At 38.0% G+C, this 17,870-nt stretch overlaps 1 protein-coding gene across 37 annotated transcripts in view; it reads left to right on the top strand.

Annotated features, from left to right (window-relative positions):
• The window catches only part of CEP112 (centrosomal protein 112), a 519,374-nt gene that overhangs the window by 187,440 nt on the left and 314,064 nt on the right, over positions 1-17,870 (top strand). For all 37 annotated transcript variants that reach the window (XM_089316743.1, XM_089316736.1, XM_089316738.1 and 34 more), the window contains one exon: positions 4,135-4,270. In XM_089316743.1, the coding sequence (XP_089172869.1) occupies positions 4,135-4,270 (136 nt within the window). The remainder of the gene's footprint in view (positions 1-4,134; positions 4,271-17,870) is intronic.

The following is a 17,870-nucleotide window of genomic DNA, read 5'->3' as shown; positions in this document are numbered from 1 at the left end:
GTGCTGGCATCCCATGTGAGCTGCTCCACAACAATGCCTTGTAGAAAAGACAAAAATATTTTTAAAAAAGTAAATGAAGTTAAGTTGGTAGGTAAGAATGACATGATATAGAGAAAAATGTCCTGTTAAATTGAAAGTATTTAAGTATCTCATGTTTGTTAGCACACAAAAATTATATAACAGCTGACTTTCAACATGGACAGAACAAAGTTGATATTTCAGCCATAAGTCATGCAATTTAGAAAATGGGCTATCAGTTTTTGTTTTGGATAATTAATGGCACATAATTTTAAATTATATAATAAATATGCTTTTGAAGTTTTCAGATGTTGTCCATTGTACTTTCTTTTCTATTTATAGACAAACTGACAAAAGTAAACTTTTCATAAATTTTCATCTTAATTCTTAAATAGACTTCCCAAGTGATTTTTGGAAGGCCTCAAAAATTAAAGAGTAACATAGGATGAATTAGTCACTGTAATCTCCGAGTGGCAGAGACACAGCCCTTGCATGGATAAGTGAACCCCCGGCACCTTGCTGTGGTGTCCATCAGCCATGGCTGTCCTTTCCTCTGAGCCCCCCCAGAATCCTTGCCATGGAGAACCCCAGGCAGCCGCTTCCAGTCAACTGAGACCATCACACCAGAGAACATTTGTTTACCAACCAGGCCTAGACCATGGTACCCCACATAGTTTCTATGACTGTGTTGTTTCCATATGCTGTCTTGATGTTCGTATAGTTGAATGTTCATAGTATCAAAATTTGTACCAGGGAAACTCTAACCACAACTCAAGGCTTCCTGCTTCTTGGACAGAATAATACAGGAGGGATAAAAATGCACCAGACCAAATGAAAATTCTCTAGTAATCAGAGCATTCTATGTAATGCTGTCTCTGGAATGAGCATTCAGAATTATATTTAATTTATTAATACTTTTAATTTAATTTAATTATATTTATTTTTATATTTAATTTTATTTATTTATAAATTATATATTTAATTTTATTTATATATTTAATTTTATTATATTTATTAATCACCATTATCTATATGCTAATATTAAATTACAAAAAAATCATCACTAATATTAAGGCCTTGGCACTTAGCAACTAGTTAACATTAAAGTTTTTTTTTTTTTAATGAAACGTATGGAAAATGGTGGAGAACAAGAAATGCTGGTTCTTGTTCATTAAAGGGGACAATTTAAATAAAAGCTTTTTAAAATTCCAGAAACCTGTAGTGTGTTTTTTTAAAATGTGGTAACGGAGAGCCACACCTGGTGTTCTTCTTTACTTAGAATGACTTAGTTACCATGCAGGGCATAACACGCCTTAGGGCAGTAGTAAACCCAGTAGGTCATAAAAATATGGCTGCGCCTGACAAATAGACACACAGAAGAGCAGGGATTTGGTGGACAACTTGCTTTGTTTGTCATGGAGGACAGTGATAATTATCATTTTCATTTAGATGGATGTGTGGGTAGATATGAAGAATAAAATAAAATGAAAAATAAGAGAGATGGCCGGTGCTGCAGCTCACTAGGCTAATCCTCTGCCTGCAGCGCCGGCACCCCGGGTTCTAGTCCTGGTCGGGACGCCGGATTCTGTCCTGGTTGCTCCTCTTCCAGGCCAGCTTTCTGCTGTGGCCCGGGAGTGCAGAGGAGGATAGCCTGGGTGCTTGGGCCCTGCATCTGCATGGGAGACCAGGAGAAGCACCTGGCTCCTGGCTTAGGATCAGCTCAGTGCGCCGGCCACAGCGGCCATTGGGGGGTGAACCAGCGGAAAAGGAAGACCTTTCTCTCTCTGTCTCTCTCACTGTCCACTCTGCCTGTAAAAAAAAAAAAAAAAAGAGAGAGAGAGAGAAGAGATATAGAGTATTTTCTTTCAGTCCATTTTTTTTTTTTTTTTTTTTTTTTTTTTTTTTAATTTTTTTTTTTTTTGACAGGCAGAGTGGACAGTGAGAGAGAGAGACAGAGAGAAAGGTCTTCCTTTGCCGTTGGTTCACCCTCCAGTGGCCGCCGCGGCCAGCGCGCTGCGGCCGGCGCACCGCGCTGATCCGATGGCAGGAGCCAGGAGCCAGGTGCTTTTCCTGGTCTCCCATGGGGTGCAGGGCCCAAGCACCTGGGCCATCCTCCACTGCACTCCCTGGCCACAGCAGAGGGCTGGCCTGGAAGAGGGGCAACCGGGACAGAATCCGGCGCCCTGACCGGGACTAGAACCCGGTGTGCCGGCGCCGCAAGGCGGAGGATTAGCCTAGTGAGCCGCGGCGCCGGCCCTTTCAGTCCATTTTCAAAGAGCTGCTTATTTGTGTTTAGACCATGCCAAAACACAAGGCTGGGGAGGAAGGAGAGAACAGAGTGTGTGTGTGTGTGTGTGTGATTCCTTATGAAAAAACAGGAGAGTCCTGCAGCAGTGGAAACTAGGTGACACATTGTATCAGGCTTTTCCATGGAAGAGAGTGTGATATTCTAATATGCTTGCTTTGCATACATGTTCTTATTGGATAACCTGGGAATTGATGTGTCTTTAAGGGTTCTTTAATTTAGGTGTGAATACCTCCAAACAGCTTAGAATGCCTTTCGCCTACCTCTGCAGACAGAGGCATCGTCGTTTAGAAATCTGTATCCTTGCATGGTGATGTTTCTCTACAACTTCATTTGGGTGAATTCACTTACCCAATTGCTAGCATTCTTCAGTGTTAGGGTTAGTAGACAGTGTTTTACACATGTGTAAACGTCCCCAGTTGGGGCCGCTGAGCCAAGTCCATCGTCCTCATGACATCTGGAAAATCCAGAGGGCAGCCTAGGTCAGTAGCCAGCCACAGGGACTATGGAAGCAGGCTGGGATCCTGGCTCCATGTTTAACTCTGTTCTGGGATCCTGGCTTCGTGTATAACTGTGCTGGGATTCTGGCTCCGTGTATAACTGTGCTGGGATCCTGGCTTCATGTATAACTCGGTGCTGGGATCCTGGCTCCATGTATAACTGTGCTGGGATCCTGGCTCCATGTATAACTGTGCTGGGATCCTGGCTCCGTGTATAACTGTGCTGGGAGCCTCTCTCTGTGTATAACTGTGCTGGGATCCTGGCTTCATGTATAACTCGGTGCTGGGATCCTGGCTCCGTGTATAACTGTGCTGGGATCCTGGCTCTATGCAACTATGAATGTAATGGCACTGTCACAACAGGATTACTGTGAGAGTAAAGGAGAGGAGGCACGTGAAATATTTTGCTTAATGCCCAGCACCTAGTCAGAATACAAAAGTAGCTATTGTTAACTTGCATCCATTTTATAAACTAAAACCTTTATTTTTTTCTTCTACAAGCAGATTTTTGTTAGAATCTTTTGTCTACATAATTTCAGTTCAAGAGTTGAAGAACTAAGATGATTATTTGTTCTTGTAGGCAGTTTTCCTAGAGGGTCGTAGAATAACTTCAAGCCACCCCATTGCTCTGCTGCACTGACCACCATGCAAGTTAACTGCTGGTAGAAATGCATCTTCTCTTGGCACACTGGCTTTTTAAAAGTTGAGGTATAATTCACATCCCGTAGAATTCACCCTTTTGAAGTGTAGAGTTGAATTTTAGGGTATTCACATGGCTGTGCAGCTGTCGCCACTTTGTGATTCTGGAACATTTTCATCATTACTAAAGAAACCCCATAGCCGTTAGCATTCGCTCCCTGTTCTCCCCACCCGCCCCCTAGCAACAACACAGCCACTGCCTTTCTCTGTGGATTTACCTGTTCTGAACATTTCGCATAAAGGGAATCATGTAATAGGTGACCTTTTGTGACTGACTGCTTTCACATAAAGCTGATTTCTTTCCAGTAAGGCTGGATAATTGCCTGCTGTGTGGCTATACCACATTTTACTTTCATCCATTGGGAGAGAGTTTTATTAGGATTTGTTTTTAGGAAATTTTTGAAAGTAGTTATGTCCTCATCAGAATACATATTATTCATTTATACCCTTTTTCTCCTGAGAAAAATTATCTTGTTCTCAACTTTTTGATGGGAAGTTTTGTAGGATTTGGATCAAAAATAAAAAGGAAATCTGAGTTTTATTTCAGAAGGTTAAATATTGTTCTTTCATTCAAGGCTGGTTCTTTTATATTTTAACTCTGAACTTTTCTAGGGAAAAAGACGAGCAGCTGGCTCGTGTGACTGAAGTTCAAAGGTTGCAGGCCCAGCAGGCAGATGCCGCTTTGGAGGAGTTTAAGCGGCAGGTGGAACTGAACTCAGAGAAAGTCTACGCTGAAATGAAAGAGCAGGTAAGGACACAACCACCCCATCTTTCTGGAAAGTCACTCTCTCAGTAGGAAGTTACATCCTCATCTTAAATATGACAGAAACATTTCACTTTTTAAAAAAGTATTATCAAAATTAACCACAGAGTTGGGTCAGAGACTCAGAATGAGCAAGGATGTTCTCCCTCGATTCATCCGCAGAGCAGTGCTGCAGCGATCATTGAGAAGTGGCTGCTACAAACGTAGTAATGGGGACATTGGAGCCGTCAGTTTCGGTAGAGTAGGGGCCCATGTTAACCATTCCTGTGGTTTTTTCATGTTCTATAAGAAATGTTTGATTGATTAATTATAGCAGACTATTTTCAATTGGCAGTTCAGGAGAACAAAATGTATCTCTACTTCTTATACAGGTTGAATGTTTTTTTTTGTTTTGAGAGAAAATAAAAAGATTGCAGAAGCATAAATGAAATTTTTATAAACACCCACTGTGAAGAATCAACACTTGTTTATACCCTGTGTGAATTAAAATATTACAAGTGAAGTTTTAATTCACTTTGTTTTACATGGCTTAGCATGTTACTATCTCTGCTCCATCGCTCAGAAAATCACTATAATTAATTTTGTGTGTATTATTTCAACCTATTTAATATTTCTATATGTGTATATAATGCTCATATATAATGTGCACACATATTTTATCTACCCATATATAGTATATGTTGTAAGCATATAATTATTTTGTTTTTCCATTTTTTAAAATTATATAAATAGTAACAGATAATTTCATGTATTAGTCATCTATATATTTTTAATATATTGCATCCATGCTCTAGCTGTGTTAATTTATCACAGCCCTTTTAATATTGAGTATATTTTATCTCATGAGTATGCTGTATTTCATTTCTTGCTCCTTAGATTATTTTCCAGCCTGATTAGAAAGAATGCTGCAGTACTTTCCTGACTTTCTTTTCAGCTGTAGTTATCTTCCTTAGGAGTCCCAAGCACACACTGGTGTTAGAAATGCCCCAAGGAAGGTTTCACATTTGAATCAGAGCCCATAGAGTTCACAGCTTGGAACTGGGTTTGTTTCTGCTGTTCCTTTCTCCCTTTGATTTCTTCTCACGCTGATGTGTGTGAATCTGGCCCTGAGAGTGGGTCCAAGCCCACTCTTTCTGTTTCCAGGCACTCTGGACTCCTCTTGAGAATCTGTGCTGGGAAACAGAGATGCTCCCTCCCGTCTGTGTGGGTGTGCACCTCCTTCCAGCTCCGCTCTGACCAGGGCCCACGCTCCAGGGTGTCTGTCTCATCCAAATACCCCGTGGGGCTCCATGGGAAGCTCACCAATAGGCGTCCAAGTAAAGGAAGAGATGGAATACTGAAGAAAGTCCCAGGCAAGAACTGTTAAGAATAGGGCTAGGAATTCAGGCGAAGAATTAGCATTTAAAAGTGCTAAAGCTAAACAATATGGCTTTCTGAGAAAAATTGACCATAACACTCAACTTTGATGTATAAATGCACTTATTGGGGCCAATGATGTAATATGAATATAACCCAAAGCTCATAAATAAGTAAGGAGAGAAACAACACACTAATAACGTAGGACCTGTGAAAACATGCCATAGAGCAATGAAGTCTTCTAGATTTAGTACTCATTGGATAAAAGCATAGATCTGAAAGTGACCCATAGAATTCAGAAAAAAAATTCAGAAGACAAGTACCTTTACGGAGTCCACATATCAAGTAAAGTTAGCGTAATGAAATATGAATATATTCTGGAAAAAAATTGAACCTTGAGGATTAAAAGAATATCCTGCAAGTTTCTAGGTAGGATGATGCCAGCAGAGAAGTTAGCAATGCGGTTTGGAAGGAGAGAAGTTGTGACTCAGTTTTATATACAATCAGAGTTTTTCACTTGCAAAATTATCAGAAGCATGTTTTCTTATATAGGAGAGCTTATGTAATATATGCACCACTTATTTCTTTCCTGGAAAAAATTATGTTAACACATCAAGCAATCCAGAGATGAATCATGAGACTTCCTACACATGGGGAAGCAATCATATAAAGGATAAGTAGAGAACACTAGAACCCAATAAAACTGAAACAAGTTTAAATAATTGATACACATCTAGTTATAAATTAGAATGTGAATGTTAACTGATTCTTGAAGATAAAGATATACAATGTATAAAATCAAATTTAATAATAATTAATTTAAATCCCTATATTATGTTAACAATGATTAAAAAGTTGGTAGACAGTGAAAGAATTTGAGGAGCAAAGTATGCTGAAGTTCTTTGCTATGATTATGTGAAATTGGTAAGATTTCTAAAATTGGGGCTATATAGTATAAAATAATTTTAAAATGTATAAACATAGACATTAATACAATTCTTATAGAAATATTTAAAAAATAAAAGCCAAACCTGAGAGAGGATACTGCCAAGGAAAAAATAGCAGAAACACAACAGATTTCCAAAATAAGACAGAATATAACATTGTAATAATAAACGTTACAGTTAAATTTTTTCTAGTTAGGAAAAATGTTGTCCAGCAGACTTAAATCCATGTATATGCTGTTTATAGAGGATGCAGTATTTTAAAACTACAGAAAAATTATATTAAAAGAGTGATAAAATATGTCAGTTATATTCAGACAAGGCAAAGTGTGAATGTAATGCTGTCAAAAAATTATGAACTGTGCAAATCAACAAGCTGGTCAGAGTGATGGATTTTTCACCAAAGGCAAGAGTATTTAATTAATCCAAGTTTGAGAAGGTATTAGAACTACATGGAGAAATTAACATAATCATGGGATGCTTTAACATATTTTTTGTATCGTTGATAGATCTAAAGGGCAAAAACTGAACAAACAGGTCAAATTATAGTGTGCGTAAGAACTGGATTTCTATTTTCTACCATTTATGGATAACACATTGAATCCCTACTCAGTAGACCATAAAGAAAACTTCAATATATTTCTAAAACTTTACATTCCTGAGAAGAGATTTTTTTTCCACAATGCAATGAAACTAGAAATTAAATTTCAACTAAAATTTCTACATTGGACTTCACCAAAATTAAAGACGTTTGGTCTTTGAAAGACACCATTAAAAAACAACAAAAGGACATACGGCAAGCCAGATAATGGGAGAAGGTTCTCGGTATATATATTTCAAAGATTTTGTATCCAAAATACAAAAGGAATCTTACAACTTCACAATAGAAGACAACTCAATTACAAATAGACAAAAGATTTGAAAAGACACTTCACAGAAGATATACAGATGACGGGTAACCACATGAACAGATGATCAGTATCCTCATTCATCAGGGAAATGCAGATTAAAGCCAAAAAGATGTCATTATATGTTCATCAGAATGATTAAAAAGATTGGTTGACTATACCAAGCATTCACAAAGATGTGGTACAATTAGAATTCTTATACAATGCTGGTTGATATGAAAATAGCACAGCCACCTTGGAAAACTGCCAATTTTCTTAAAAAGTTAGACATATAATGATCAGATACCAGCCATTTCATTTCTACAGATTCAGTGAAGAGAGGTAAAGGCATGTCCACCCAAAGAACTGTGTAAACAGCAGATTTATTCACTGGAGTCTAAAACTTGAGCAACCCAAACCTTCATCAAAAAGTAACGGATAAACAAAATATATATGTGGTATATATGATGGACTACTACACAGCAATAAAAATAAATGAACCAGTGGTAGCCTCAGCAACATGAATGAATTTCAAAATCTTGTTGAATGAAAGAAAATGAAAACAAGAGTATATACTGATTGTTTGATAATCCTTGAGTCTGTTAGAATCTTCTACACGATGTTAAATCTTTGTGTAAGCCAGTTATCAACCCAGTTTGTTTCCAAGAAAAAATCTTGGTTCAGCTTCAGTGGATTATAATTTCAGTTAAGTTTCGAAGGCTATGTGAGGCTGCTTTAGGTCTGATTATGCTTGTGCCAGTCAGGAGTGAGTGTGATTCAGATCACTTCACCCAGTGACTTCAGGCACTCGTGGAACCTTCTCCACGACACACCGTACGCCTGGCCACCAGATTAGTCTCAATGAATCTGAAGGGAACAAAATCATACTAAGTATGTTCTTTGACCCCAAAGACAATTAGAAATAAAAAATAAAAGGAAATTTGGAAAATTATATATATATATATATGAAATTTAAATGGTGCAATTTTAAATAACTCAGGGGTCAAGGAAGATACCACAAGGGAAATTAGAAAATGTTTGAACTGAATTAAAGCAGAAATATGACAGATCAAAATGCAGCTAAAGCATTTTTCTCTAAAGAAAAGTTTATAGCTTTAAATACCAGCTATAACAAAAAGAAGGTTCTCAAATCAGTAACTAAATTTCATCTTAAGAAACCTGAAAAAGAAAAGCAAGTTTTTGTCCAAGCAAGCAGAAGAAAGTAAATAATAAAAATGAGAGCAGAGGGGCCAGTGTTGTGGTGTGGTGGATTGAACGGTCACCTATGATGCTGGCATCCCATGAGGGTGCTGGTTTGAGTTGTGGTTTCTCCACTTCTGATCCAGCTCCCCGCTCATGCCCTGGGAAAGCTGCTACCTGTGTGGGAGACCTGGCTGGAGTTCTGGCTACTAACTTTGGCCTGGTCTAGCTCCAGCCGTTGAAGCCTTTGAGAAAGTGAACCAGTAGATTGAAGCTGATTCCCTGTCTCTGTAACTGCCTTTCATATAAATAAATGACTTTAAATTGAATTACCATTTAAAAATCTTACACATATCAAAAAACAAAACAAAACAAAAAACAAAAACCAAAACCACTCCAGGATGAGATGGATTCACTGGTGGACTATGTAAAATATTTTTTTTGAGATTTATTTTATTTATTTGAAAGAGTGAAAGAGGATAGCCAGGAATGAAAGACAATATTTGTGTAGTTGGTTCTTAAACTGCCCTTGTAGTTGGCTCACTCCTTTAATCATCTCTGACTTTTGTCTATGCCTGGCTCCTGGTATGTCCTCTATCTTATTGCACCAATCCAGGCTGTTGACTGTGTGTCTTCTTTACCTTTAAAAGCTCTACCTTTTTTGTGTGTGGTCTCTGTGGATGGTGAGTGATCCAAGGAAGGACTCTACTCGGTGCATGGCCATTGGATCCAGCTACTTCCCCACTTCCTTTGTCCTATATCATGTCTGTGAGCAGCCTCATGGGCCTGGTCTGTCCTGTGGTGCTGGATTCAGACTCCTTGAAAGCTAATAGTGATGACAGCCAATGAGCTTGAAATTCGTTTGGCTTCTGATGAAGAAATGTTCTTCAGTGGTTTTGATTGTACATTACACATAGTTTTGGCAAGTATAGTTAGGTTTCTGAAATAGAGAAGACACCCTTGGTATGAGCATCATAATAAGAGAACCCACTTATAATGTAGTCTTCATAGCTAAACACATGCACAAATCAGTCAAGTAATTCTTATGTGGCAAATTTGGGTAACTGTCAAAATATTAAAATGATAACACATGGTGAATTAAGAATATTCTATTTCAGGTTATTAGTTGATTTTAAAATGAAGATCTGATACAGCTCAAATTCCAAAAGAAAATTATCAACAGATTCATTATTTGGAGAATTATGTTTTTAGACTTAGCCATAGTCTATATTTTTAAGTGTTCTCTTTCTGTTCTTAGTTTGAACTGCTTTTCTCTTCTTAAAGAAATATTTTGTGTAAAAGCCAACAGAGATGAAGGGCATGTTTTTTCATTTGAAAATTGTTGTAGAGAGCAGACAGTAGGATTTTGAATTAAAAAATAAAATCTTTGAGTTTACTTTAGGAGGAAAATTACTTTTTCAAAAATGACGCCCTTGAGAGAATGGGAAAGACTTAAACTCTTAAAAAATTGCTTCGCTTTGTTTCTTTCACTTTGAAGAACTTTCTATCTTACCTAACATTGCTCAAGCAGTAACCTAATATTTACTTCGGTGGTGAAATCCATTGTGAGTGTTAGTTGTCAGCAAGTGCTTGAGTAGAACGTATATATTTTAATTGTGAAGATACATCACTATTAGAATTATTTCTATTTGTGTAATCATATTTGAGAAAAAGTGTTCTATATTTACATATTCTCTGTGAAACAATAAATGACTGCAAATGACAGATACGGTTTTTGAATTACTAGCAGCAATTCTGGAATGAAACTTTTTAATCCTGGAAGCCAACTGTGTAAGTGTCAGTTAACTATTTCCTCCAGGGCTTCCACTAGCCTCTTGACTTTGCTAGTTTATTTTTTTCCTCTTGAAAATACTTCCTTATTAATTGATATTTGCTGCTAGATGTCTGGTTTTAAATTGTGTTTCTCTTTAGATAGATAGACAGACAGACAGACGTGAGATACAGATAGATGTGAGATACATGTTAACGTTATACCTGGAAAACCCACTGAAAACCACTGCTAATGACACTGGGGTTGATTGCATCTCAGATCACAATTGAAACTGCTGTCCAGTTCTTTGCATCCTTTGAATTTTTAAGTTTAGCTCATCATCCTCCTCTTGCTATTAACTAATTAGAAAAATTCTTAACAGACAAAAAAGGAAGAATGCCACCTGGATATATCTGTGTCCTGATGTGTAGTATGGTAATAAATACACTTAAGGAAAAGTGCTTGCAAAAACCATTTGTTATGATTTATTCCTTTGTCGAATTTTCCTTTTAACGCCTAATGATGGCGCATGTAATTTTTTAAAGTTATTCAGAGGTGGACACACACACACACATACACAGGGTGGGTTGGCAGTGCTTCCATCTACTGGGTTCACTCCCCAAGTGCTTCCAATAGCTGGTGCTAGGCCAGGGCCAGGACTGGGAGCCTGGAATTCAATGCAGTCTTCCCCTTTGGTGGCAGGAAGCCTATTGCCCGAATCACCGCTGCTGCCTCTCAGTGTCTGCATTATCAGTAACCTGGGGTAATGAACTGGAACCAAGAATCAACCCGCTCAATCCAATGTGGGCGGTCAAATGCTCCTCCCTGACTCATGTAATTGTAAACAAAGTTTTTAGACTGATTTTTTAAAAGGTTTTATTTATTTGAGAGGTAGAGTTACAGACAGTGAGAGGGAGAGACAGAGAAAAGGGTTTTCCATCCACTGGTTCACTCCCCAAGTAGCCGCAACAGCCAGAGCTGGGCAGATCCGAAGCCAAGAGCCAGGAGCTTCTTCTGGGTCTTCCATGTGGATGCAGGGGCCCAAGGACTTGGGTCATCCTCCACTGATTTCCCAGGCCACAGCAGAGAGCTGGATCAGAAGAGCAGTAGCTGGAACTAGAAACAGTGGCCATGTGGGATGTCGGCCACTGCAGGCGGAGGATTAACCTACTCTGCCACGGCCCTGGCCCCTAGACTAATTTTAAGATATTAAAAGTCTCAAATGAACGGAAGCATTTTCTCTCACTTTTAAATTGATAATGGAGAAATTTTCCTACTTGTTTAAATTTTGTTAAGTGAAGTTAGGTAGGAGGTAAAATTTTAGAATACATTTTAATGCTTAAAATGTAGGCTATTATGGTCCATTTTCTGCTGCTACAACAGAATACAACAGACTAGTTAATTTAAAAGAGAAAAAAAAAGATTTGTTTGGCTCATGTTTCTGGATCCCAGGAAGTCCAAGAGCATGGTGCCAGCAAGAGACAGCCTTCATGCTGTGTCAACGGTGGTGGGCGGGAGACCCCGTGCAAAACAGGAAATTCTGGCCAAAGGTGTCCTTTAATCAGGAACCCACTCTCAAAAGCTAGCCTGCTTTTGAGATAATGACACTGCACTGTTCGTTAGACACCCTGCCTCGAGAAGGTTCCAGTCTTTGTTATGGTGTTTATAATGGCAATGAAATTTCAACCTGAGTATTGGAGGGAACATTGAAACCCTAGCAGAGCCCATTGTCACAATTAATCAACTCTAAGTGACAACATCCAGTGAATATCTAAAATTATTTGGCTTTGAAAAACAAAATAAAATGGAAACATACAAAGAAATAGAAATCTTAAATCCTTAACTGTGTGAGGATTCCTCCTAATACTATTCATCAATGACTAATATCTTTTGCAAAAGGAGAACAAATAACAGATTAATTAATAATCTGAGAATGCTTGGACTAAGAAACATCATTTTTTTCTGTATTTGGCTGAATTTTGAAAATAGTAACATAGTATTTTTAAGTACTTGGAATATTTTTATTGATGTACTGGCCAAAATATTCAAATATACTTGATTTATTCTTTAATTTGCTTCTAAAAAATGTATGAGTTGATGGCATCCACTGTCGCAGATTCTGAGAATATGGAGATTACTTACAGACAGGCTTGTGGCATCTGTATTAGACCAATACACAAAGATGTTTGCTTATAATAGATGATGTAACTAGTGGAATAAATTAGTCATTAAGAGAACACAGAGTAGGCACAGGGGAAGTAGCTCAGTGAGTTCTGTCTCTATCCTCAATCATGGCTTCTTTGTGTGGCTATGAAATTTTTTAATGTTTTCTTGTTAAAATATTATTGTTAATTAATTTAGAAAGACTATTAAATATAAGCCACATATACAAAAGAATTTCATTTCTACCCGCCAGCAACAAATAGCAAATAAAATTTGAAAAAGATGCCACTTACAATAGTATTAAAAAACATCACCTAAATGAGAAAAAAAAACTGACAAAAATACACAGGACCTATATTCTGAAAACCAGAAAATATTTAACTGAGAGAAGTATAAGAAGATATTAAGTAAATTGAAGAATATTTCATGTGTATGGATTTGAAGTCTCAATTTTATAAAATGAGAAGTCATTTATCCACATTAGCATATTAGCAGTGCATTTAGGGGGAAATGAAGGAAACTGACAGACTGATTTCAAAATGTATATGTAATGCTGCAAGCTAAAAATAGCTAAGGCAATCATGAAGAAGAATGCAACTGGAAAACTTACACTACCAGATGATGAGAATCCTATTTTCATGTTCATACAATGTAATAAAGGCACAAGATAGCCAGTGGAATAGAAGAAAAAGACTAAAATAGATTCACACATTTGTGACCGATCTGATTATGTCTGAGGAGGCATGGCCATAATGTGGAGAGAGAATGACCATTTCAGTGAGTGATGCTGCGTCAAGTATGTAGTCATGGGAAAAAGGGGAAAATCTTGCTTCTTATTTTGTCCCATTCACAAAATCAATTTCAGAAGGATTATAGGTATACAAGTGAAAGGTGAAACAATAAAAATTTCAAAAGAAAATGTAGAAACATTTTTGATGGTTGAAAATAGGTAAGGATTTTCTAAATAGGAAATAAAAGGCATGATAATAAAAATATTTTAAAATTAGATTTTGTTAAAATTATAAACTTCTGTTTATCGAAAGAGGCCAGTATGAAAAGTCAACTCCAGATTTGGAAAAAGTATTTTGTGCTTAGATACTGAGTCAAAGACTCATATCTGGAATAAAAAACTTATACAATCAATTAAGACAGATTCTACATAGAAACATGGGCAAAATACTTGAACAGATATTTCACAAAAGTTCATTTCACAATGGCCAACACATAAAAAAGTGTTCAGTTCCTTTGGTCATCAGGGGAATTACACTGTGTAGTAGTGATACTATCAGAAAGACTTGAGTGAGAAAGAGAATTACAAATGTGCCACAGATCTGGAATAATGAAACTCATGTATACCACTAATGTGAGTAGATTGGTACAAGCAGTTTTAAAACTATTTAGGAATATCTGCTAAACCCGAGTATGTCTCTCTTAAGTGTGTATCCTACATAAGTGCTTATTTAGTTAACAAAAGAACATATAGTAGAATATTAATAGCAAGACTATTTATAAAATCCAAAAAAAAAAAAAAATAGAAACTACCCAAGTCCATCAGCAGTACAACATATAAATAAACTGTGGTATATTCACACTATGGAATACTATATAATAGTAAAAATGGAGAGTTAATGACAACATTAAAAAAGTTGACTTGTTTATTTGAAAGGCTGTCTCTCTCTCTCTCTCACTCACACACACACACACACACATCCATCCCACAGCATTTACTAGCTCACTCCTTACATGCCTACAAGGGCCAGAACTGGGTCAGGCTGATGCCAGTGCCAGGAACTCAATCCAGGTATCCCATGTAGATGGCAGAGGCCCCAGTACTTGGCCGATCTTCTGCTCCCTTCTGCTTCTGCTCCTGGATTGGAAGCGGAGCGATCTGGACTGCAATCTGCCCTCTGACGGGGGACGCTGACATTGCAAGCAGGAGCTTAACTTGCTGCTCCATGATGCCACATTTGAATCTAATGTGAGTCAAAGAAAGCAGCCACGAAGATCGCAGCTTGTGTTCTAAGATTCTGTTTATATCAGGAACAAAACCAGGCAGAATTAGTGGCTCTGAGTTACCCATGATAAAGGAAAATTATTTCCGAAGTACCGTTCATTGGCCTGGGTGCAAGTTACATCGTGGTGTTTCATTCGAGAAAATTCATCCATGTTCAATTTTCCATATGTGTATCTCAATATTGGGTGTTTTAGAAATATTGATGTTTTCCCAAAATGAGTTGATTATTTCAATAAATGAAAGAGTTTTAATTTGTGATTCTAAAATACTGGTAATATTCCATATATTGATCATACTTTTAAAAACATTAATAATCTACTTAATTTCATTCTTTTTCATATATTAGTAAAGAAATATGCCTCTGAAGAAATATGAAGTCAGGAGCTAGAGTGCGGCATAGTGGATTAAGCCAATGCCTACAGTGCCAGCATCCCATTAGGGTGCCGGTTCGAGTCTCAGCTGTTCTACTTCCAATTCAGTTCTCTGTTACATGTGCCTGAGAAAGCAGCAGAAGATGGCCAAGTGCTAGGGCCCATGCCTCTCATGTGGGAGACCAGGATGGAGTTCCTGGTCCCAGCTGTTGTGGCCATATGGGGAGTGAACCTGAACCAGCAGATGGAAGAATATCTTTTTTTTTATTAATTAATTAATTAATTTTGACAGGCAGAGTTATACAGTGAGAGAGACAGAGAAAAAGGTCTTCCTTCCATTGGTTCACTCCCGAGATGGCTGCTACGGCCGGTGCGCGGCACCAATCTGAAGCCAGGAGCCAGGTGCTTCCTCCTGATCTCCCATGGGGGTGCAGGGCCCAAGCACTTGGGCCATCCTCCACTGCCTTCCCGGGCCACAGCAGAAAGCTGGACTGGAAGAGGAGCAACTGGGACAGAATCTGGCGCCCCAACCGGGACTAGAACCCAGGGTGCCGGCGCTGCAGGCAGAGGATTAGCCTAGTGAGCCATGGTGCCGGCCAGATGGAAGAATATCTAACACTCTCTCTCTGTAACTCTGCCTTTCAAATAAATAAATAAATAAATAAATTTGACAGTTGTCAGATGGAATATAAAGGGCAGTGTCCTGAGTAGAATAACTTAATTCATTAATGAATATGTTAAGCCAGTTTTCTTGTTTGATTTATGTAAATGCTCTTTTGGGATTCATGTATTTATATTTCTAGGAATATTTCTACATTTCATACTTTGGTTTTCATCCCAATCTTTTCCCCACACTAACAGAGAGAGAGACAGAGAGAAAGGTCTTCCTTCCATTGGTTCACCCCCCAGATGGCTGCTACGGCCGGCGCACGGCGCCGATCTGAAGCCAGGAGCCAGGTGCTTCCTCCTGGTCTCCTATGCAGGTGCAGGGCCCAAGCACTTGGGCCATCCTCCACTGTCTTCCCAGGCCACAGCAGAGAGCTGGCCTGGAAGAGGAGCAATTGGGACAGAATCCGGCTCCCCAACCAGGACTAGAACCCGGGGTGCTGGCGCCACAAGTGGAGGATTAGCCTAGCGAGCCACGGTGCCGGCTGATAGATGATCTTTCTTACATCAATTAATGTTTATTACTTACAAATGAACCACAGATATAATCTATTAATGTGTTGGTAGGTACTTATTTCTATTGAGTATTTAGCTGGGCACAGAAATAATTCTTTATCTGTCTTTCCTCTATTTTTTCTTATCTACCAGTTTGTATATTTCTAACTATGCACCTGTCTGTATAATCTATACATATCTGAAAATGTTTGATAGTGTTATGGTTTATCTGAATAAGTATTGACTATAACAAAGTATATTTTGAATTGCATATTTATATACAATTATATAATTGTATTCTATGAATTATATATGTAGGATTACTTAGAGTGTGACAATATAATAGTACTTTACTGAAGGGAGCGCAATAACTTGTTATGAATATATTTGATGGAAACTTTCAGATGTTCACTTAACATACATTGCTATGTTGTAATAAAATACAAATTTTATTTAGGGCAATACAAGACAGTATTAAACTACAGATTTTGCCCTACTGATGAAACTGGGAGTTTAATGCTATTCTAGTTAATAAAATACAAACAGGATAATTAATTTGTTGTTGGCAGAAAACCTCCTAAAAAGGAATGCAGCTCCGCTGAGATGTGTCCTTTGCCCTTATCCTTACACCCTTCATCCTTTGCTCTTCCTTTCCTAGATATAAGTTTAGAGCTACAGAAGGTATTTTGCTACCATTAGGGGAAGGATGAATTTGCAGTGACCTTAACCCTGACGTCTTTGAAATGCCGATATAATAGTCTCCTTTTGAACTATTTATTACATAAGGAAAAATATGAACCTACAATATGTTATTATGGGTACTTGGATTTTCTCTGATATGAAGCAAAAGTGTTGCTTGACACCGTATTAAGATCTAGCCCTCTTCGTCAGGTCTTTCTTGTAACTGAACAGTTACAGAAATGCATCCAGTCACTTGTTGGCTCTATTTGACCACCAAGTTTTATTGTAGGTTCTCTTGAAGCTAGAGTTCCATGATAAAGTAGTTTTCTTTTTAAAAAAAAATATACCTTGGGACCGGCATAGTGGCATACTGGTTAAAGCCGCTGCCTTCGATGCTGGCATCCCATGTGGGCTCCAGCTGCTCCACTTCCGGTCCAGCTCTCTGCTATGGCCTGGGAAAGCAGTAAAAAAGATGGCCCAAGTCCTTGGGCCCCTTCACCCATGTGGGAGACCGGGAAGAAGCTCCTGACTCCTGGCTTTGGATTGGCTCAGTTCCGGCCATTGTGGCCAACTGGGGAGTGAACTAGCGGATGGAAGACCTCTTTATCTCCCTCCCTCTCTTTCTCTTTCTCTCTGTCTCCTTCTCTCTCTGTGTAACTCTTTCAAATAAATCAATAAATCTTTAAAAAGTGCATACCTAAAGTTGTGTGGAATTTGGAATGATGAATGATGAAGCACAATCTTTTGCGTCTATGGCAACTGAGAACCCTGTGTTTTGGTACAAACTTTATTAATCAGACAGATTTTTGAGTTTTTCTTAAATTGTGGAAGGAGAATGGAGTGGGGTCTGGCATTTTCGGTCAGTGTAATCTAAAACAACATATATTTCATTTTCTTGTAAAATCAATGATTTACTTTTGAATTTTTCTTCATGTTTATATAATGCATTAATTTCATTCTTTTTCATACATATAGAATGTATTTTGTATGTTTTAATGATTTTCTGTTTTGATTACAGAAGGTAATTTTTGAGTACA

Source organism: Oryctolagus cuniculus, chromosome 17 (genome assembly GCF_051225735.1).
Source record: "Oryctolagus cuniculus isolate XC-2025 breed Fujian yellow rabbit chromosome 17, ASM5122573v1, whole genome shotgun sequence".
Classification (NCBI taxonomy): Eukaryota; Metazoa; Chordata; class Mammalia; order Lagomorpha; family Leporidae; genus Oryctolagus; species Oryctolagus cuniculus.
This window is presented reverse-complemented; position numbering and strand designations above follow the sequence as displayed.